Below are 23,177 nucleotides of genomic sequence, written 5' to 3'. Positions count from 1 at the left end.
TTCCCTTCAAATTCTCAATTTGAGAGATTTCACTTATTCCTTTCTTGTGAGATAGATTTATTTTTAATGCTACTAAAGAAAAAAAAAATGTAGAATCATCTCAGGTCGTGATGCTTGAGAACAACATTGCACAGTGCCCATTAACTTCTCTAACATTCCCCAGGGAGGAAAGTGTGATTGCTTTTTTTTTTGTTTTTTGTGATATTCACCTTTTTTTCGGTGATGTTCCTCAGCTTTAGTGTCTTTGAAGTGAGGCAGACCCTAGAACTGCAGAAGGCAGTACAGGCAGAGGTATGAAGGATTTATCCAGGCATAAATTACAGCCATATGCAGGTACAGGGTACTGAACTCCCCTGCCTGCCCAGGAGCACCTGCACAGGTCACTGGGGGACAGCTCTGGGTGCTGAGGCACCTCCACCTCCCCTCACCAAGGATCCTACAGAAATTCCAGTATTCTAATAACTTTGTGCCACTGCAGAAGCACCACTGTCTTGGGCTGCAATACAGGATGTGGCCAGCAATGTGCATTCTGTCCCCATCTGTTGCAGCCGGGTGGGGCAGTGCCCCTGATCTCCTGGCACACGTTATCTGCTAATGGGCCATCTTTAAACCAGCTGGGCAATCATCTTTATCTTTTCTATGACCCACCCTTCAGCCAGGAGGTATCACCTGTTAATGGGCCATTGTTAAAAACTGGGTGTGGCAGCGATTCTTATCCCTGTGGGAGATATCTCCTGTTAATGGGTCATTGTTAAAAACTGGGTGTGGCAGTGACCCTGATCTCCTGGCACACATTATCTGCTAATGGGCCATCTTTAAACCAGCTGGGCAATCATCTTTATCTTCCCACAGCCCATCCTCCCTTCAGGAGATATCTCCTGTTCATGGCCAGTGAGTCCCAGTGCATGACTGATAAAATTCCATCATCCCACTGGGAGATGCTCCAGCCAGGGCAGGAGCCAAGCCTTTCCTACCCAGATAAAAACTGACATTTTGGACACCAAGGCACCTTCTTTCCACTGGATTCCAGAGGAAAGCCAGACCTTTCCACATCATCCCTGGACCTTCAGAGGAAAACTGCACCTTCTCCAGGAGCACTGCTCCAGCTGAACCACATCTGCCCCTGCAGGAGGATGCAGCCACCATTGAATGGGACTGCTGCCAGCACCCTGACTGACTGATGGGTGTCAGCTTGGATTCTGACTCTGGCAGGGTTTGGGGATTGTTCTTTGTAATACTGCATTTCTATTTTAATTTTCCTAGTAAAGAACTGTTATTCCTAATTCCCATATCTATGCCTGAGAGCCCCTTAATTTCAAAATTATAATAATTCTCCATTTCAAAGAAAACCCTCTGCCTTTATTGGCAGACCCTGTCCTCCAAATCAGGACAACCACCCAGGCTGAAAAATCCTGAGTCAGATCAGCATGTACCACTCCAAACATGACCACAGTGAAATTTGGGAGGTTATTTTTTACATCACCAAGTAGCAGAGAAATCCCCCCAGCCTGCCAGCGAGGTGAGAGCTCTCTGAGGCAATTCTGAGAGCCACTCATTGCAGTAATTAATGTTGGTTATCAGCGTGGTGGTGAAAAGCAGCTCCAGAGGCAGCACTGGGGGCTGATGAGATTGCAGCTGACATCTCACCCAGCTCATGAACAGGGCAGGGGAGATGTCACAAGGCATCAGATCAGAGCCTGCTGCCTCCCCTGAGGGACACCCAACTTCTGCACAGCACAGAAACTTTGGAGAGGATGGAAAGATCCCTTTAGAATGAAGGTAAGTGAGCAATGGGATGTTCTGCCATGAGCAGGATTGTGGGTACCTCAGTTATTTACATGGTAGCTATGAGTTTTTATCATCCTGATGACTTTTTATTTCTGCATAAAGTGCAGGGAATGTTTTTAACATTTGCTTTATACTTCAAAGGTAGAAAGCAGTCCTTTGCACCACAGGATTCCATCCCATTGGTTCAAGGGTATCTGTCACTCTTTGGGTTTGTTCTTCATGTGGTATAAAAGCACCTGAGAATTCTTCACTTTAGGGTGGCAATTTCATTTATTTGATATAGGATTTAAAAGGATGACAGATCTGTCCACAGGAAGAGCTCTGAAGTTCAAGTGTAAGGGCCCATGGCCACATACACACAAACATTTTCACATCTTCATCCTGTCCACTGTTATTTAATTTGATCATGATACAAAATCTCATGTTCTTCATCTTGCCCCAAGTCCTAACCTTCTGTAGGTTGTCCCTTTGTATTCCAGAATGCTCTGTGGCTCTAGTGCAGAGATGGATGCATTTTTGTGCAGTAGTTATTTGGCAGAAATCCAGTTGTCCAGAATTAACCTGTAAAATATGGAATTGTGTCCTTCTGGGAATGGTGCACATGATTTAATCAGTGTGAGGTGCACTTTAAAGGGAAGTTTTCAAGCCCTATTTTGAAAATAGTCTGATTTTTCAATAACTTAATTATATTTTTCATTAAGTATTTTTATGGTAAAGGACAACAGAGAAGGTGTAATATATATGTCCATTATTTCTTGGCTGATGCTTGGAATTCCCCCTGACATAAACATCCTTTCTGCATATTTAAATCCATGGAGTGCAGGCAACAATCAATAAAGGAGAAAATAAGGAAATACTAATGATTGTCTTGGGGTTGTTTTCCTTGCATTACAAAAAAAGATTTAGAAGATCCAGCCTGTTTCTTAACACCTGCTGTGAATAGCTTGTACCACATTTAACTTAAATACAGTCACAGAAGACATTTCACAGAAAATGTCTTTGTGAAATTCCCTTATCAAAGCAGACTGAGGAGTCACTGAAAGACCTTGATCTCCAATTAAATCAGTGCCCGTTTAAATGCAACTTTTCTTTCTGAGTGTATGTTTGGTGTTAATTTGCATAAAATCCTCTCAATCCTCACCATCCTTTTTGGTCAAAAATTTAGCCCATCAATGTTATAATGTTAATCAAAAAATTAATTTGAATTTCTTTGAGTTTGTTTTGGGTTCTTTTAGTTGTGGGGGGGTTGTTTGGGATTGTTTTTGTTTTGTGGTTTTTTGCAGTCTCTGGTGCACCATGCAGACCTTATGATCTGGAGGGGTTTTACACTCAGACAATTTTCATGTGCCATTTTTATAAACATTAGTCAGGTGCTTTAATTGCTGTAAATCCATTTGCTGTCCCTTAGAACAAACTCCCCAAAAGGTTTTCTAGAGGGCACAGAGGATGTAAAAAACCTCTACACTTCCTCCTGAGAAAATGCAGACTTGATTTGCTGATAATTCAAGATAATTTCTGTTTTTCCTTCCTTCCAGCAGAGCAGAACTTGCCTCCTTTGCACTGGAACCTTCTCCTTGGTGATGCTCTGCCCTCTGCTCATCCTCCCAGTGCTCTGCTGGGTGTTCAGCAGTTGTTCCTCCTGCAGGAGATAAGGACCATAAGGAAAGCAATTCCCAAGGGTCATAATTTCCTGTCTTTTGCAGCAAATAAATTATGTTTGCAATGGCAATCATGGGTTAAAAAAATCCAGTCTGTCAAAATTTGCACCAGAGCTGGATTAAGTGTTGTGGTATCTTGAGGCATTGAGAATTTGCTCAAAATTCCTTCTCTCTTCAGATTCACTGCTTGAAAAAGCTGCAGGTTGAAACAAGTTTCAGGTATGAGCATTGTGTTCAGCTCCACCTGCTGCTTTAAAGCCTCTAACTTTCATAAATTTTCCTCAAGAAATCCTGTGTTGGATAACATACATAGTATTTATTACTCACATAGTATTAATTACTTACATAGCTTTTATTATAGAACCTCTTGAGCTTTTAGAAAATCTTGGATCTCTGACCTCCACAAGGTTTTTCAGATCTCAACAGACCCACTGGTAAATCTGAACAAATAAATACAACCTCAAAGGTCTTTTCCAGCCAAGATGATTCTGTGATTTGAGAGGAATCCTGATACTGATGACTAGAGGCTGGACAGAGTTAAAGGGATAAAACAAGGATTTATTAAAAGGCCTTTAGAAGATTCACCTTGGGCTGTACAAGAGCCCAGCAGTGGCTACACCCAAGATGGACAATGGATCACAAATTTTCACACTTTTATAAATTTTGCTCCATTTCCATATTGGGGTTAATTGTCCAATTACAGCTCTCAGATTGCTCTCCTCAATTTGCTGTTATTTATATTTTTGGGGCCCTGAAGCTGCAATGGTGTCCTTGGTTCTCAGGCTGGAAAAGTTTTGTTTTGTCTGACTAAACTGTGGGGAGAACTTGCTAACACTTTATCTGAAATTCAGAGTTACATACTAATGCAGCACAGAATCTGGAAAATATTAAAGCTAAAACTTCAGGCACCAACACCACCTTTCCTTTCATTGCACACATCAGCAGCAGTGGATAAACATGAGCAGATCTGTCAGTACCTTAGGAAGACTTTTAATTGCCTTTAATTTGCTCAAAGCTCTGATAATTCTGGAGCAGTGCATGAGCTGTATAGAGGGCAAGCAGACTGGATACAAACCCATTCCTGAGGGAAAAAGGAAATAAAATTCACACCCTTGCATCTCTTTGGCTGCATTTGGTGACAGTAAATGCTCTGCAATAAGGGAGTGACCACATGTCTGTGTAAACTGTCTGGGGCAGATGATGGAAGTCTTTTGATGGGTTTAGGCTGGTCTCATTTGACTGCTGAACTGAAGTTTTCAAATTCAATCATTGCTGCTGCCAAGTTGATTAATTTTGATGCATTTTGCCTCCCAGTGGCACAGCAGCAGAGAGGGACTGGGCAGGTGCAACACAAAGCTTCAGCTCACAGCTTCTATCATCTAATAAATTTTAAGACTTTTGCTTTTTCAGTCCTTTTTAGATGTAAAATCAGGGGGAAAACTGCCCAGAGGTGCCCCTTGGCTGCATTCATAAAGCTGCCCAGTCAGAGCAGGGAAATTTTTTCTCAAGAGAAAAGAAAAATAAAAATCAACACTAAAGCCAAAATGCTAAGACCTGAATAAAAATGGGATTTTTGATCAGAGATGCTGCTTAGCACTTGGTTTCAATTTTTCTGAATTGATTAAGACACTGCTGGCCACTCAGGCTGGGCAGTGATGTTTGATAATGAGCAGGAAAAGCCTTTGCATCATCCTGTGCACCTGGTGCTGCAGCCTGGCCATGACATGTGCCTCAACTCAGTGAAGCATAAGCCTGGAATAATAACTTCCTTCATGGAAAAATATGCTCAATTAGCTGCTCAAAAATGTGCATGAGGATGGGCAGTTTTCAGTCTGAGCCTCTTGTAAGGAAGGATTTTTCTGGCTGAGACCTGAATCCTCACGTGTGTCTGCATGGTGATTTTTAACCTTTTTAACCCCTTTACTCAAATTATTTGCCTTGTCCCTGTTTTATTCCCAAGGTTTCTCCTTTCAGTATCCTGAATAAAAAATTAAAGAAAGAAATCCATATCATTGTTTTTAGTCCAAATCCTGCCTGCTGTTGTTCTTATCCAACTCCTGCTGCTGGGAGGTGTGGAGAGAAATTTGTTTTCCTCCTTTGTTCTCCACAGAGGGATTCATAATAAATTCCTTTACAGTTGGAACTGGAATTCCTGATTTACAAGCATGTTTTTCAAACCTATTCTGTCCTTTTAGAGGAGCCTTGAAGGCAGAATCACAGATAAATCAAAATCTGACCAATGTGGGATCCCACATGTATAGAAGAATATTTGGGGTTTTGTTGAGCATCAATTTCCACTGGGGAGGTTTGTGCTTTTTCAAACCTGTATGAACTAAAATGTAATACTGGAAGTATGAAAAAAAGGTGGAAAAGCTGTGGCCCTTTGCTTGGGAGCACTGAAGAGGCACAGATTATAAAACCCCTTTATTTCTGAGGCTGCTCACTGGAGCAATTTTGTGTTTTACCACAGTGTCAGCTGAAGAACACAACCTGATTTATGTCTTTTATTTACTCATACAGAGAGATTGGTTTCTTTGATAGGAAGAGGAAGAAGGCAACCTGAGAGACAGGCAAAGTGTAGAAATAAGGTAAAAAAATATGGTAAAATTTATTATTAGCTCACCAGAAGGGAGCAGAGCAGTTGTGGCTGCCCAGTGTCCAAGGGCACAAGAGGGTGCTGTGCACTCAGCACATCCCAAAACCCAAACACAGCCAAACCCCAGGCTGCTGTCACTGACTGCTGCAAATAAACCACTTTCAAAAAGTAAAGCTTGAATACTTTTTTAGATAGAAAGCTTTGATTTCTTCCTGCTAGCCAAAACTGCACAAAATGTTTAGCAAGTGAATGGAGCTTCAGAAAGATTCTGAAGAATTTCTGTGCTGTGAAGGAAACAGCTGAGGAACAGAAATAAGCAGAAGCTAAAAGAGAGAAAATTAAGCAGGAAATATTGCACTGAGTAAGAAAGTCTCTGAAATTAGAGATAGCATGGAAAGGCATCAACCCATGGCTTGTAGAGCTGTCACACCTTGGCAGAGAAATTCTGTTACCCTGGCTGCTGTAGGAACAGGGCTGATGCTCCACAAACCTATGGGACACCTATCCCAAAATATCCAGAGCCTGACAGTGATCCCTCATCTTCTGGCAGGCTCCTGACCAAGATGTGAGCCAGGAGGATCCCCAGGCTCTGTGCAGGCACAGGAGGGCAGGATGCTCTGGGGCTGGGGCTGGGCACAGGTGAGGAATGCAGGTGAGCAGCTGAGCAAAAGGAAAATCTGCCCTGTGCAGAAAGGAGAGGCAGTTTTAGCAGGGGCTGGTTGAATCCTCAGGGAAGCTGAGTCCTTTCCCACCCCTGCCACTGGCATGTTCTTGGAACTTTCACAAATTGTGCCTTATTGTCTCTAGTCTCCCATCTGTGAAGGCTGAGGCATCTTGGAAATGAAAATGTCACATCCTGATTCTGTGCACTTGGTAGAAGAAGGGGGGTCTGCAGAGAGGGAGCCACAGAGACCCTTAAATTCTGAATAAACACCTGCTCTCTACAGAGAGCTGAACCTCTCCATACAAAACTACATTGCTAAAAACATCAGATCATTTCTGCTTGCCTGTGTGAGAGACATCTTTATCTCTGACCTAAACCCTTGCCTACATCAGGGGCAGAAAACCAGTAGATTGCAGCAGGAGGAATAATTTGCAAGATACAACCCAAATAATTTAAAAAGCATCAGTTCTGCATGAGAAATACCAGCTGCAGTTACTGGCTGATGCCAACTCAATGTATCCTGAGCCCAAGAGTTATTTTGCACATTTGTTTTTTTCTAATTGAAGATAGCCTGTTAAACTGTCACTTCCTCTGTAATTTAAAGGTGAATATTTTAAATAATCACCTCAGGAATTTATTTGGGCTTTGCCCTGGTGGTTTACACAGGTAGCTGTGCCCATTTCTTTCTGGGTGTTGTTTTTAAAGGAATTTAAGACATGAAAGACACCTGGAGCAGGATGTATCTCTATGGGAGGGATCCAGAGGTTGTCTCAAGGTGGTTTAGTTAAAAACCTTTGGATTAGAAACAAGGTGTGCTGCAAAATGTGAGAGAGGTGCTCAAAGGTGCAAACCTTGACATGTTCATTGTTTGGAAGGGACCTCTGGAAATGAGTTTGTCCAGCCCCCTGCTCAAGCAGAGTCAGAGCTCTTTGCCCAGTGCTGATATTTGTGGTGATATTCAATCTTTTGGGAATCCTGGCCACCCTCACAGCAGGATAAGTGTTTCCTTGTGTTCAGATGGTTTTCAATCTGTGCCCATTTCATCTTTTTCTGTTACTGGTGCTACTGAGAGCACTGTGGCTCCCCCTTTGATCCCTCCCAGCCTTCAGTGTTTCTAGGCTTGTACCAAAGGAGAGCTGAGATACTGCTTGCATTGTTTGAGTTCAGTTATCTTGCAGGAAAGGCTGTCTGAGAAGGAAATTTTTGCCTCCTATTTTGGATGAAAGATACTCTGAATTCAGTTATAAGATATGACCTTAAATCAAAATTTCTGGCCTCTCTTTGACCTAAGAATGAGCTTGCCAAAGGTGCTGGACTTTGTGCTCTTCTCATCAGGATACAAGCACCCAAATACCATCTGTCTCCAGAAAAATCTTCCACCACAGCACCCAAATACCATCTGTCTCCAGAAAAACCTTCCACAACAACACATAGGTGTGACCCAGCTCTCTCTGCTCACACACCCTGCACAAAGAGGGAGGGATGGAGTTAAAAGTTAACTGTGGCTGAGGACTTACCTGTGTGGATGTGGTTTTGGGGATGTCAGGAGAACACATGCCTTGCTGCAGAATCATTTCTGCTGCCCCACAGGACACAGGCAGATCGACTGCCAAATATTTCAACCCCCTGAAAATGAAGAGAACCAGTTCAATTTTAACCAGCTAAAGATTTGATCCATGTTTTGCACTTTTATCTGGCCCAACAGACATTACTGGTGCTGTAGTAGAAAGCAGTTTTTGGGTCATTAAAACAGGAAGGAAAATCCCCTCACTTTGGAGAATGTATTCCTTGTTGCTGCTGTTATTCTTCTTGGTTAAAAGATACTGAGTCATATTTAGATAATGTGAACAGCTGAGGAATCCAGAAACAGCACAAAGCAGAGTTCCTTGTCTTTGAGCTCCCCCCTTCTGCTCCCTGTTTTACAAATAAAAGGGAAAACTGTCCTTAGCAGGTATCCAGGGCACTGCCTGCCCCTCTCTTGCATTCCCATAGGTGTTGTCACCCTGATGGAGGCTCCTGCTGACAAACACAGTGAGTGATCTCATCCTGATTTTTACCTGAATGGCTTTTTAAGCAGAAGCTGTTGCTGTCAGAGTCACAGGATCAGGTGTGATTCCCCCTTTTCTGGAATATACAGCAAATATTCAAACAGGCTCTGGGCTTTTTTTAGCTCACAAAAGCAAGGGAGTCCTTTGAAAGATCCTCCGTGTGCCCAATCATCCTGTAGAGCATCATAATATTCTGACAGAGTAAATCCTCACATTTGCCTCCCTCCCTCCCTCCTCCCTCCCCCTCCAGCCTGCTGCTATCGGATCTGTGATGATATGTGATCTCCTGGATACAATCAGACACACACACAAGTACCAGGCACTCCTGCTCAGCTGAGCAAAATGTCTTTCTCCTAGAAGTGGGTGCTCATCTCAGCCTTCAGATCCCTGACGATGTTGCCATGCTTTCCATCCTGCCTCCTGCCTTTTGCTGGTTTTGCCTGCCTGCTTTTCCTGCCTGGGGGTCACCTCTGCCCTGCTGTCTGTAGCTGTATGGACTATCACACCATAGACTGCCGGGATCAAGGACTCCCCAGTGTTCCCAACCCCTTTCCTTTGGATGTACGGAAACTTCTCATAGCTGACAACAACATTCAGGCAATACCAGCTGACTTCTTTATATTTTATGGAGATCTAGTCTATTTGGATTTCAGGAATAACTCTCTCACCTCTTTAGAAGAGGGCACTTTTAGCAGTTCTACCAAACTGGTGTATTTAGACTTAAGCTACAATAATTTAACGCAGCTCGACGCTGGGACGTTCAAATCCGCAGAAAAACTGATAAAACTGAGCCTGGGAAACAACAACCTGGTGGATGTGGACGAGGCTGCTTTTGAGAACCTGGAGCAGCTCCAGGTGCTGGAACTGAATGACAACAACTTGCAGAGCCTGAACGTGGCAGCCCTGGAAGCGCTGCCCTCGCTGCGCACCATCCGCCTGGAGGGCAACCCCTGGGTCTGCGACTGTGACTTTGCCAACCTCTTCAGCTGGATCCAGGACAATGCATCCAAACTCCAGAAAGGTAAAAGCTCCGTGGCTCTCAGAGCAGTCTGTGTGTCTGTGTGTGCCTGGGATGGCTCCTGCTGCCCTTGGCTCTGTGCTGCCTGCAGTTTGCTCGGGTTGTCGTCGCTGAATTTGTTGTGGTTTGCTTTCAGCAGATCAGCCCTTTAAATTCGTGTTGGTTGCTTTTAGCAGCTGGTCCTCCTCCCACTTAAGAAATGAAATTTTAAAATTAAGCCCTAATAATTTTGATTTATAGGCTAAACTCGCATAGGCAGTGAAAGAGCCTTTTCACATCCATTCAGCCCAGAGCTGGTTCTCTTCCAGATTTCATTTTCTCTCTGGTAAATATATTTTCTACAATAAACCCTTTGAACAGCTAAATAATCTGTTCCAGCTCCTTAGGAAAAGTGATTTTCCTCTCATTTTACTGATGAGTTATGAAGCAGCTACAAAAGAGTTAAATCCCCATTTTATGCAACTGTGATTTTCAGCCCCTTCCTGGAAGTATTTTGCTGTGATGTTCTGTGGTTGAAACACTTCAGCATCTCAATTTGGGCTCTTTTCATTAAAAAAGAACTGCTTCCAATATGAGAAATAAATTGAAGTGGCTTTAAAACCCCCCAAAAGGCAAGATATCTAAAACTGGTATTTCAGCCAGTCATTTTTAGAAAGGAACAGGGAGGGAAAAATAAAGGTGTTAAGCCTGCCATGTCTAGGGAATCCAGACTCTTGCTCCACATGTCCCACCAGACCCCAAAGCCTCTCTTAATCCAGCTTTAGCAGGAGATCATCTCACAGTTCGTGTGTCCCAACAAGCACAAAACTCCAGCTGCTCCCAAAGGAGATTGCTGGGAGCAAGGAAACTCTGGGAGGGTCCCACAGGGGACAACTTCCCCTGTCCCAGTTTGCTCCCAGCCCCATCCAGCCTGGCCTTTGACTCTTCCAGGGATCCAGGGGCAGCCACAGCTGCTCTGGGCACCCTGTGCCAGGCTCTCCCCATCCTCACAGGAAGGATTTTTTCCTCATGTCCCACCCAAACCTGCTCCCTGCCCGTTTGAAGCTGCTCTCCTGTGTCCTGGCACTCCAGGCTCACACTCTGCATCAGTTTTTCAGGTTCTTCCCATTCTTGTGACCTTGGGCAGCATCTTTCTAATACACTCATCTACATTGCCCTGAATATTCTTAGCTGTAGGTCAGCTGTTTTAAGGAAGAAGTGATTTGAGGAAAAAAGTGTTGAGTTTTTTCCTCTCTGTGTCAGTGAAACTTTGATCTTGGTTCTTTCTAAACCAAACCTATCATCCCACCTTTCTGATGCTTTAGCTAAAGTTTGCTCAGTCTGAATTGAGTATTTGCCTGCCTCTAGTGCTAAACATGAGTTCACACAGCAGTTCACTTTCCCCAGGCTTTTACTGAATTTCCAGGTTGTTCCCCTTGATCCTGGCTGAGATCCTGATCTGTTCAGTTTGAGTCTGTCCCACCTCTTTCTCTGCTGTCCCCTCAGTGTTTTAAAGTGTGTCTGAACTCATGTCTGGCAGTTTCAGGTGAGTGAGCTTTCCCATAGTGCTGCCAGTTGTCTTCCAAGCTCAGAGATGTTTTCCCACAGCATTTTCTCTTATCCATAGTTATGTTTGGCCAAACAGCTGAACAATTACTGGCTTATCCAGATCTTCTAAACTTTAACTAAGACTTGATTTGGGAAGACAAAGAGGGAAGGAGCAAATATTCAAGTGGTTGATTTGATCAGAGCTGTCCTGCAAGGATTTGGATTTGCTGCCTGGAGTGAGTGCCCTGCCCTCTTCACACCCAGCCAGGGACAGATGTGCACAGATGCAGAAAAGCATCAGGGCTTCCTGTGAGCTGCTGCCACAAAAACACTCCCTGTCTCCTTTAATAAAGCACCAAAACGTTCTTCACAGAGGTGACTGCAAAGCTAACCCCAAAAAGGAAAGACTGGCTCGACCCCTTTTTGAAATACATGGCCACAGTTGCATGCCTTGCACAACTTCTGGAAAGTCAGAGTCAAATTATTAGAATCATTATCTGATTGCATTTCACACCCAGTTTCCAGTTTTTAATGATGCCACAACATGATTCCCATTAGGAACTGATTAAACTAGTGTTACTTGTCTGGTTATACTCATCCAAGATCACACTTGCCTGGCCTTTCCTGGGGAGGGTGGGAAGGGCAGCTCAATAAACACTGAGCACTCAGAATCCCTGGCTGCTCCTCATAGCTCTGCAAAGCTGGAGGGGAAAGATTCTTCCAGCAAACACACCAGGAAAATGGAAATAGAGGAGGAAAAATAGGGATGAATTTGCAGGGCCCAAGAACAAACCTTGGCTGCTTCTATTTGGAATTCTGCAGCAGCTCAAGGGTCTGTGCTGATGGGCTGGAAGAAGAACATTTGCAGGCAGATTTAGGGGCTGGGCATTCATTTAGGCTCCTCACTTGAATGAGTTGAATGTGCTGTGTGAGGGAAGCCCTTCAATAACAGAATTATTCCCTAACCCTGGCCACTGCTCCACCTCTCACTGCAGCACTGCAGGGAACCCACCAAGCTGCCCTTGGCTTTTGCAAAAGAAATGCCAAGCTGATTTAAAAAGGGGAGTTTTGTCTCTGTGAACTGAAATCTGGATAATTGATCCTGAAGCTCTGTCCCTCTGTAATTAAGGTTTCTGGAGGACTCAGTGATCTGAACAAAAGCTGTGCTTCAACTCATTAGTTTTGCAGGAGCCAGGTCCATTTTCCTGCTGGCACAGTACCAGAAATAGCTTGTAAAGTTCTGACTGCTGCTGACCTGCCTGCCCAGCTGAGCTGCCTCTGCTCATCCAACTGGTCACTTCCACAAACAGCTGGGATTTCAGTAATTTTACAGATTCCAGCATTTATCCATCCAGCCTAAATTTTAAATAAAGCCTTAATTTGCATTAGATGAATACCCTCCCCAGATGATGCCCTCAGCCTGGCAAATTTGCAGGAAGACTTATTAAGAAACTGCACTCAAATTTTGCTTTTAAACCCAGCACTTGAAAACAGCAAACACTTTTTTTACCACAAAAAAATATCAAATCCAGTATTTTCTCTATACTGCAAAACAAGACTACAAATTCCCCTTCTGGTTTGGTTAGTAATTGATTAAAAACAGATTAGTGAGCATAGTGCAAAGAAGGCAAAGAACTGTGAAGAGCAATGGGATGGTGATAAGTGGAAAAAATAGAAAAGTTATTTTCCCAGAGAAGACAAAGTGTTTGCTGCTGGGCACAATGGTTAAGTTCAACATTTATGAAGTTTTTCTGTAGAAGGATATTTGGTTGTGTAGGCATTTGTTACACCTGAATGGCATATGGTGCAAATAGTACAAATTAAAGCTTTCCCATCAGTAGGATTATGAATATTAAGAATAAGGATTATTTTTTTTAGAAATACAAGAGTCACTGTAAGACCTTTATCCCTACAAAGACAAGTATGAAAACTTTCAAAGGAGGTTTTACTCCATGGGACCATGAAAACACAAAAAAATCCTTTGGAAGCATCAATGCTGCAAAAATACACTCAGCAACTTCTCATACTGGCCAGGCTTTCTCCTGCTTTCAGAGCTTGTTGTTCATCACATTTATCTTGGCTAAAAAAGTACTTTTCTTTTTTCCTTATCTCTTAACCTACTGCTTTTAGTAATACTGTTTGAAACTCAGGGCTCAGCCAGCAAAGGACTGTCACTGGTGTGAATGACCTGCAGAGAAGAGGGTTATGAACCTTCCATTTCACTGTTTAAATACAAAGGGATGTGATGGAATAAGTTTTTGCAGAAACATCTTGTTTAAAATTACTGCAAAGGACATGGCTTGAATCTCTCTGAGGATCCCATCAGGATGAAGGGGCTGGATTCAGATAAATGCCTGTAACAAAGCAATAAAATACACAATGAAAACAAAGTAATCTGCCATGGCCATATTGAAGGGCTTGGTGACATTCCCACTGCTGATTTTTATTTTCTGTGAACTTGCTTTGGGCAGCTGGGTCTGCAACTTTGTTTACTAATGACTGATGCATTTTTAACATTAGTTTTAATTAGAGCCTAAGTACTCCTTGGAGCAGGACTGCAGTGTCTCCTTTCTGTCATCTTGCCCTCATTTTGGCTTTTACTTCCTTTCTTCCCCTTACCTTTGGGGAGCTGTATACAGCTCTTGTGATTAATTGATTTATTTGTATTGTTATTTAAGTTCCCCACTACCCATTGCAAGAATTAAACATTTTTTTTGTTCTCTAGAAGAACAATAGCAGAAAGACTTTTAGCAAAGGTTTAGACTGAGCATTTTTATGGGTAGCCTTTGCACATTTGTGTTTCCAGGAAGATTTGAAAAACTCATTCAGAATTGGCCAGAGAGAGAATTCCAGACAGATTCGTGCTGGGATAGGTAAAATAGATATTCTGAATGTCTGAAATTGAATTAGCCAAAGTCAAGGTGAGGTCTGGTGCTCAGGGCTCATTTGATCAACTGTTGCTCCATTTTGGAAAGTTGTGGGCAGTGCCCACATATTTCTAAGATATTCCAAGAGGGTTTTAGTGTCAGTAATGACACAGATGCTGTTTAATTACTTGAAAATCTTCTGTAACTTTCAAGACCTTTTCAGAATGGATGGAGAAGTAAATCCTGGTAAAGTGGCAAATTTCCAGATAAAGTCTGTGCAAAAGAACAGGGAAAGGATGGCAGTGAGAGGAGGTAGAGAAAAAGCCAAGAGCAGGTGACAGTGAGGCTGTAAGCAGGAAATTCAGACTGAATTCAGTCCTGAAAGGGAAATTCATAAGTGAATCAGTGTAATGAGAGTTATAAAATATAATCATTTAGGTAGGAAAAGAGCCCCAAGGCCTCCGAGTCCAACCTGAGCCAAATCCCCTCCTTGTCCCCAGCCCAGGGCACTGAGTGCCACACCCAGGAATCCCCTGGGACTCCAAACCTTCCTGGGCTGCTCTTCCCAGGGCCTGAGCACCCTTTGCATGGGGAAATTCCTGCTGCTGCCCACCCTGAGCCTCCCCTGCCCATTCTGAGGCTGTTCCTCTCCTCCTGTCCCTGTTCCCTGGGATCAGATCCTACATCTCCCCTGGTGTCCCCTCCTGTCAGGGAGGTGTGCAGAGCCACAAGGACCCCCTGATCCCCCTTTTCTCCAGGCTGAGCCCCTTTCCAGCTCCCCCAGCTGCCCCAAACAGGAGAGGGACCCTCCTGTGACCCTCCAGACCCAGGAGAATGGAATGATTTTTCTAAACCTGTTTAGACATTCTGTGCCATGAGGTTACCCTCTCTTGCTTCTTGGCTCTTTCTAGGATCCCATTCCCATCTGAGTTCTGTTGCATAACTTATTCTATAAATGAAACAATCTCTCATTTCACTAATCCAAGCCTTTAATGGGTTTACAGAAAATACAACATATTTTCTTTAAAACAAAGCATCATAATGACATGGGGTTTGTTTAACATTTGAACCAGCAGCCAGCAGAGAAACTGAGCACTTTACAATTCCTCTTGACTTACCAGTCTTTATTAGCACTTATTTGTTCATGTGCTGTGCAGAGAAGGCTCCTTAACTTGCTGCACCAATATAGAAGCAAAGTGAGCTGCAGCTAGAAAGGACAGGCTGTTCTGTCCACTGCAGCCATCAGCTCTCCCCCAGAGTCTGCACAGGCTCCCACATCACCAGGACACAACACCAGATCTGTGTGTCTGGAGAGGAATGAAAAGCCCTAAGACATTTCACACATTCAGCAGCTTTTATCCTGCTCAGGCAGAAACTGCTCACAGAAATTACATTCCTTAACAAGCACATCAAATCTGTTTCTATATATACACATATATAAATATATAATTTGATCTCCCAGACATTTTCAGTAAAATGATCTGACTGCCACTGGCTTTTCACTCTGTTTCTTCCATCCTGAGGTTATTGGGAGTGCATCCATCTTTCACAGGTTTGGAGATGTGAGGACAGCACTTGCAGATGTGAACACCTGATGTTGAACTTTTTATTCAGGCATTGAAACAAACTGCTAAGTACCCTGTGAAAGTGCTCTGCAAATCTTTAGGGCACTTGGCCATAAAATTTTATTTAGGGACCTAAATCTAGGCTTCAAGTTTTTTTAGCTTTACTGTTCTGATGGCCCCAGGCTATTTTCAATGAGATCTCATCTCACTTCAGAGGCAATGCCTCTCTTGTTGCTTATTAATACATCTGATACATTTGTGACAGTGTTTAAGGAGACAAACCATAGCTGGGAGCAAAATACCACACAAGAAACAACATGCCACATTTAAACATTTCAAATCTGTTTCAACTACACTCAGCAACATGAGGGAACATCTAAATTCCACCCAAAAGGCCAAATATCAATTTTACTCTTAGAAGAGATGCCTATTGTAGTTATATTTACTGTATCCATAGCAGTGAACATGTGCATGCAGCTGATTTAAACATTTATGGTTTCAGATATTTCTGTGGATGTATTTCTATGCATCCTAGTGCATGTCCCAGTGTGCTTTTGCATTATCTCATCCTGCTGCCCATTGCTGAATGACAGGAAGCTCTTGGTCCTGGTACCTGCTTTTTGTGAGCTCTAAAAGAACCCAGAAGAATTGTGGCTTTCTTTTTTTTTTAAACTTAACATCCAGAATTATAGAAGGGAAATCCCTGTCTGCTAACAGACAGACCATAACATTGAAATGATAATGAATTCCAGAAGTTCTCCAATCAAAGATGTATTTGGCATAGGGATTGGAAATAAGCAGAGACAGAAAGACAAAAGGATCCTTCAAAACAGGGTCAAGTGAACCTGCAGAAAGTGATGCCCTTTTACTTGTCTTTAGCTGGAGGAGTATCTTGGTTTGGAGGACAGGTGTCTGCCAGCAAAGGCAGGAGCTTCTCTTTGAAATGGAGAATTTAAACCTCCTCCCACCAAATTATTATCATTTTCAAATTAAGGGGCTCTCAGGCAAAGATATGGGAATTAGGAATAACAGTTCTTTACTAGGAAAATTAAAATAGAAATGCAGTATTACAAAGAACAATCCCCCAAACCCTGCCAGAGTCAGAATCCAAGCTGACACCCGTCAGTCAGTCAGGGTGGTGGCAGCAGTCCCATTCAATGGTGGCTGCATCCTCCTGCAGTGGCAGATGTGGTTCAGCTGGAGCAGTGCTCCTGGAGAAGGTGCAGTTTCCTCTGAAGCTCCAGGGATGATGTGGAAAGGTCTGGCTTTCCTCTGGAATCCAGTGGAAAGAAGATACCTTGGTGTCCAAAATGTCAGTTTTTATCTGGGTAGGAAAGGCTTGGCTCCTGCCCTGGCTGGAGCATCTCCCAGTGGGATGATGGAATTTTATCAGTCATGCACTGGGACTCACTGGCCATGAACAGGAGATATCTCCTGGAGGGAGGATGGGCTGTGGGAAGATAAAGATGATTGCCCCAGCTGGTTTAAAGATGGCCCATTAGCAGATAATGTGTGCCAGGAGATCAAGGTCACTGCCACACCCAGTTTTTAACAATGACCCATTAACAGGAGATATCTCCCACAGTGATAAGAATCGCTGCCACACCCAGTTTGTAACAATGGCCCATTAACAGGTGATACCTCCTGGCTGAAGGGTGGGTCATGGGAAAGATAAAGATGATTGCCCCAGCTGGTTTAAAGATGGCCCATTAGCAGATAATGTGTGCCCGGAGGTCACTGCCCCAGCTGGGTTAACAGATGGGGACAGAATTCACATTTCTGGCCACATCCTGTATGGTAACCCAAGGCAAGGAGTATAAGCCAAAACCCACAGTGCAGTAGGGCAGCAGTCAATCCATCCAGGGAAAACCCCTGGCACAGCCAGGAGCAGCCAATGTCAGGGCACTCAATAGATTAAAAATTCCTGATCACAGGAACCTGTGAGAAACATGGCTAGATTGTGGCTACAGAGTCCCAGCAGGGTTCAGATGAAACAGGGTCTCTGGATTTTCCTGGGGGTTTTGAGATAATGGCTTCAGTTCAGTTAAAACTTTGGGGCATTACAGTATTGTTGGCCTCTTTTATTTACAAGGAACTTATTTATTGTTTGCATGCAGACTGGCTTTGGGCTGCTCCTGTTTTCTAGTAGGCTCATTTTTACAAGGAAAGATTTCAGCTTGGGCATAGTCCTGAACAGAAACAAACTCCAAGTGGTTTTTAGGATCTAGCAGCAGCAGTGATTTATTGGCAGGGTTGAAGTTGCTGGAGTTGTTCTCCTCCAATATAAGGCATTCAAAGTCATATTGTTCTAAAACCTATTTTGGAATTTTATTGAAATAACTCTACCTGGAACCCTCCTGCATCACTTCCTTATTAACACTATTATCACTTCCTTATTTTTTTCCCCTTCTTTTTAAAAATCCACCTGTCCTTTTAACATAATGTCTCTGGAATTCCAGCATTTTCACACTTCCCATGTTACTTAGACAATCTATTCCTCAGGGAGCAGACCTGTATTTCCATCTTTATTTCTCCAGAGTTGAGAGAAGCCTCTGTAGAACCCAGCACCTGTGCCTTGCCTGGCACTTCAAAGCAATCAGCACCAGTGCAATCCATGTGCTCCTCCTGGTGACATAGCAGAAGGATAAAGGGTGTGTGACATTGTCCTTGGGACAGCTGGAGTCATTACAGATAATGGGATGGCCCAGACCAAAATAACCCAAGCTGTGTATTTATAGCACACTCACACTTGTTATTTCATTTACAGTTTTGTTTGGTATGAAGAAGCAACTCCTTGAATATGTTGTGGGAGCAATGAGGTGGATAAATATAACTGTCATCAAAGGCTCTCCTGATGCAGCCAAGCACTAAATAACCAAGCAGCTTTGAGATGCCCTTTGCAAGAATCCTGGCTGGTCTTTTTAAAGAATAAGTTCTACAGAATAAATAAATAATGAAAAATACAGAAAACCCCCACAAATAAATTATATAAATTAATATCCTTCAAGTAAAAGTGTGTGAAAGCAGAGCTCTGAGGTTAAAGGGCATCTCCTGTCCTTCAGAGGTTGTGTGTGGGGATTTGATTGAGCCAGTCTAGATGCAAAAGAATCACATAAAGGGAAAAACCTACACCCTAAAATTAATACTGATCACGTTCTAGAAACCATTATTTGGTTCATTTTTTTTGTGCAGAGGGTGTTTAATGCCCTGGAATTACTTCCTGCCCAAGGAAAGAAAAGAGATGGATCCATTTCTGGGCACCAATGGAACAGGACAGGTGGGAGACAGACCATCAGTTCTTTGGACTCTCATGTCCCAAAAACCACATACTTGTAAATAATGTCCTAAAAACAACCTTGTTGTGTTTTTAGGGAATGAAGCAGTTGAAATGGGCTGGTCTATTTCTCATCTTTGGCAGGTGTGTGATGGTTATTTCAGGTGAAAAGTTGGAAGTTCTGGTGCAACAACCACTGCACCATCTCTGGAAAGAGAAATTCCTTGTGCCACCACAGATAGAACTGCTGGTCTTACTGTTCCAAATTTTCTTTGGAGCCCAAGGAAAAGCTGCTGTTTGTCTGTGCTGGGTTTTTCAGCAGTGTCACGACTCAGAGTAGAGAAACATCCACCCCACAGGATGGGCTGATCAATGTTCCCTCAGCCACTGCCCTGTGCTCCCTCTGAGTCCTGCAGCCTGCCCAGCTGCTTCCAGCACAGCTTTCAGAGCCTGCCCTGGCTGTGGATGGGATAACTCAGCTCATTGTGCCTTTTGTGCATGCACAGCATGGCCAAAGCTACAGCTGGGAGCCAGTGAGGCTCCTGCTCTGTGGAGCTGTATTTCATCCACTGTAATTCCCAGTAACTAAGAATTCTCTAAAAACCTGAGGCCACAGAAGCCTGTTGAGCTGTCACAGAATAAAACAAGTAGCAAATTCCTAATCTAATCTGTTTAGTTTGAGAACATGACCTAGATTTCAGTACCCATGGCTACATGGAGAGAAGCATCTTTATTTCTCCTTATTGTATAATGAGTCTCAAAATCCTGGCAGAACACTGATTCTCATAACAAGAAATTCCCTCTAAGTGCCTTGGTGTGTTGCAGATCCTTTGCTGTTTGCATTCTGTGTGTTGTGAAGTGAAAGCATCAGGGAAACAGGAATAGAGCTCAGAGTGCACAGGGTCAGCTCTGATCCATGGCAGAGCTGCTTTTGGGAGTGAAGGAGTGAGCTCCTTTTCAGGTCTGGGATTCTGGGCAAATGTTACCATGGTAAGTTCTCTCTAAACCCAAGGGCTGCACTATGTAGAACCTCTCAGGACAGGAGTTTTCTTTTGGAGTCTTCCTTCCTCTCTTTTTTTTCAATATATTTTTTTTCCATTTCCTCCCTTACCCAGATCTGATGTTGTGTCCCATCATTCCAGCACAGAAATATTTTAAATGCTGCCAGTTGAGAATTTCTTTTGCAGTTGGACAGAAATTTTAAAGGGTAGAGTTGCTTATGGTCACCTGTGTCCTCTTTCTTTTGAGGAGCTTGACTCAGATGCTCTGAAAACAGCAGCTCTCAGGAGGTCTCAACCTCTGATAGAATAGACTGATTTCTTTTACAGAAACACCCTATTGTTTTTTTGTGCTTGCTACAAGAGAAGGAGAATTTGTGTAGTTGCTGTATTCACTTGGTGCAGGTTTTCCTGCCAAAATGCTGCAGTGATCTTTTCCTCTTAGCAAGAAATTTCCTCCTCAAATTAATTTGCAGTATGTTGCACTCATGAAACTGCTTTGATTACTGTCAGGATTGTATTTATTTACTGAAAAAATCTTTGTTTTTTAAAGTCTGATTTAAAAGACACAATCTTTAAATTCCAGCCTATAGCTTTTCACTCATCCCTCATTTCTCATGCTTTTGAACAGGGAAGCATATCCATCTGTCCCACATTTTGCTTACTCTGATTGATGCCTAAAGCTACTTCCAAGTCTTCCTGGAAGGAAATTATGATTTGGAGGTCAGCTGTTTCATGGGAAGGTTTATGGAGGGGGCAGGTTTGCATCTCCTCAGCCCCTGTGTGCTCAGGTGCTCCAGGCTGTCAGCTCCTGCAGAAGGCACCAACATTGCAGGCTCAGATTTCCTGAAGCCTCAGAGCTTGTTTGAAACCATGCAGCTGCTTTCTCTTCCAGGTCAGTTCTGACAACAGGAGGTTTCACAGATCTCCAGAGCGAGTTGTGCTTGTTCACCATCTGCTGTGCACAGCCAGGGCACTGCAGGCTCAGGAAAACCAGCAGGATTTGGGCAGCAAATGCTGCAGCACCTTGGGCAGGCTCTGACACTGCTGGGCAGCTCTCAGAACCCCCCCAGACACAGCAGCATGGGGAAGAGGGAAAGCCACAGAACTTTAGGCAAACAGAAAGACACAGGATGGCTTTTAGGGATCAAAATTTATTACAGTGATCATTACAAGGTCAAGTAGGTCAGGGTGATAATTGGTTTCACATTGGAATTAATTAAAACTTCTCAAATCAACACAACAGCTGGGCTGGGCTGGATCCAGTTGATCAGTCAGGGCAGCACCACTGACCTGAGGAGTCTGGGTTTAACAGCAAAATATCACATGCCAGTAAACAGGTAACATGCCAGTAAACATGTTTAACAGTAAAACAGGTAACATGTCAGTAAATATGTTTAACAGCAAAATATCACATGCCAGTAAACAGGTAACATGCCAGTAAACATCTTTAACAGTAAAACATGTAACATGCCAGTAAACATGTTTTACAGCAAAATATCACATGCCAGTAAACATGTTTAATATCACAGCTATCCAGCCAGAGGAAAACTGGGATTCACAAGTGCAGAGGGAATCTCATCATCACCATTCCCTGTTTAAAATGATGTGGTGGTTCTGTGGCAGAGCTGTGGGGTGGGAATTCCATGTACTCTGTGTGCCCACAGCAAGGCAGAGCCCAAACCAGGGAGAGCACCCTGGATCAGCAGAGGAGAGGAAGTAGTTAAGTAATTTGGCAGCAGATCTTGTGTCATTAACACACAATTCTTACATTTCCCTTTTATATTCATGTCTTTAATCATGAGACAAAAGCTGCCTTGCCAGCAGCTCCACAGCCTTAATTCACCTCACTGTGGGTTCCATTCTGGCCCTGATACCCTCTCCTGATGTTCCCCTGTGGTGAATGCAGAAGGAGCTGTGTGCTTTTACCATCCAGGATCCAACTCTATTCTCAGCACTTCTTCAATCTGGGGTTTTTGCTTTCACTACAAAGAACCCAGCTCTTGGCATTCTACAGTAATGCAGGCAGGAACAATTTCTGTCATTCTGCTTGGCCTCAGGACAGCCAGGGAGGAAAGGTGGAAGCAGGTCACAGACAAAAAAGCATCCATTAAACCCAAACTGTTGTTTGACCAGAAAAGAGAAAACAACTCTAATTTGGAACTACATAGAAAAAAAAACAATGCAGAAGGGAATGGAAGGAACTTCATTATCCCTCTTACCCTGCTCAGGAGTCAGTTTGTGTTCAGATGGAGCAGCTGGGAATTGCTTTCAGGTCTCCAGGTTTAGGTGAATCCAGGGTTCAACATTCAATTTTTTAATTCCTCCAAACCATGGTCCTAGATCACACCTGATCTCTGGTAGGCTGCAGGTGAAACAACTTAATTTCCAGGAGCTGCTCAAAGGGGCTATGTAATGGCTTGGGGATAGTGACAGCTTTTATTCCATTTCCCCCTGAATATTGTACAATTTTGTAAACCTGGAATTAACCCTAAAACTTTTCTTCAGCCATTCAATCTCTGACCCAGAACAACAAAAAAATTCATCAATATTCTGCTGATTTATTTCCCTTTCCTCCTCCTTGCAGGTCTCCATGAAATCCAGTGTTCCCTGCCCGTGGAGAACAGAAGGATCTTTCTAAATGAGTTATCTGAGGTCAGCTTTAGTGAATGCAAGTTCAGTTTGTCATTGACAGACCTTTTTATCATCATCTTTTCTGGAGTCGCCGTGTCCATCGCTGCAATTCTCTCCAGCTTCTTCCTGGCCACCCTGGTGCACTGCTTCCAGAGGTGTGCTCCCAGCAAGGATGATGATGATGATGAAGATGACAGCGAGGACTGAACTCAAAATCCTTAAATTTCCTTGGTTTATCAGTTACCAGATCATCAGCCAAAGTCGATGAGGAAAAAAAAGGAGAGTGAAAGCTTTAAATATGGCTTAAACTCATAATGTGTAAGGAATGGCAGACCTGAGGCTGTCAGCTCTGCTTGCAATCAGACTGGGTAATTTCCATGGTCCTTAATCTAACACTGCATTTAAACTTGAAGACTCAAGGGAAAAAGGGGGAAAAGCAAAAAAAAAAAAAAATTTCAGTGTTTTAAAAGATGAGTTTCCAGATTGTCCTGATGAGATGCAGATTCTTATAAGTGCTTGAAGCTTGTTCTAGGTACACTT

At 43.2% G+C, this 23,177-nt stretch overlaps 1 protein-coding gene across 1 annotated transcript; it reads left to right on the top strand.

Annotated features, from left to right (window-relative positions):
• The first annotated feature begins 1,620 nt into the window (after positions 1-1,620).
• LRRC38 (leucine rich repeat containing 38) lies at positions 1,621-22,956 on the top strand. The gene is made up of 3 exons (XM_079326153.1): positions 1,621-1,779; positions 9,005-9,775; positions 22,591-22,956. Exons 2-3 carry the CDS (start codon positions 9,148-9,150, stop codon positions 22,842-22,844), a joined length of 882 nt encoding a protein of 293 aa, XP_079182279.1. The 5' UTR covers positions 1,621-1,779; positions 9,005-9,147; the 3' UTR covers positions 22,845-22,956.
• The last annotated feature ends 221 nt before the right edge of the window (positions 22,957-23,177 follow it).

The sequence above is a fragment of the Erithacus rubecula genome (genome assembly GCF_903797595.1).
Source record: "Erithacus rubecula genome assembly, chromosome: 24".
NCBI lineage: Eukaryota > Metazoa > Chordata > Aves > Passeriformes > Muscicapidae > Erithacus > Erithacus rubecula.
This window is presented reverse-complemented; position numbering and strand designations above follow the sequence as displayed.

Excerpts from the sequence above, each read along its gene's own strand:
- LRRC38 (XM_079326153.1), top strand. The coding sequence starts at position 9,148 with ATGTTGCCATGCTTTCCATCCTGCCTCCTGCCTTTTGCTGGTTTTGCC. Across the intron at positions 9,776-22,590 it reads TGCATCCAAACTCCAGAAAG|GTCTCCATGAAATCCAGTGT; the intron begins GTAAAAGCTCCG and ends TCCTCCTTGCAG.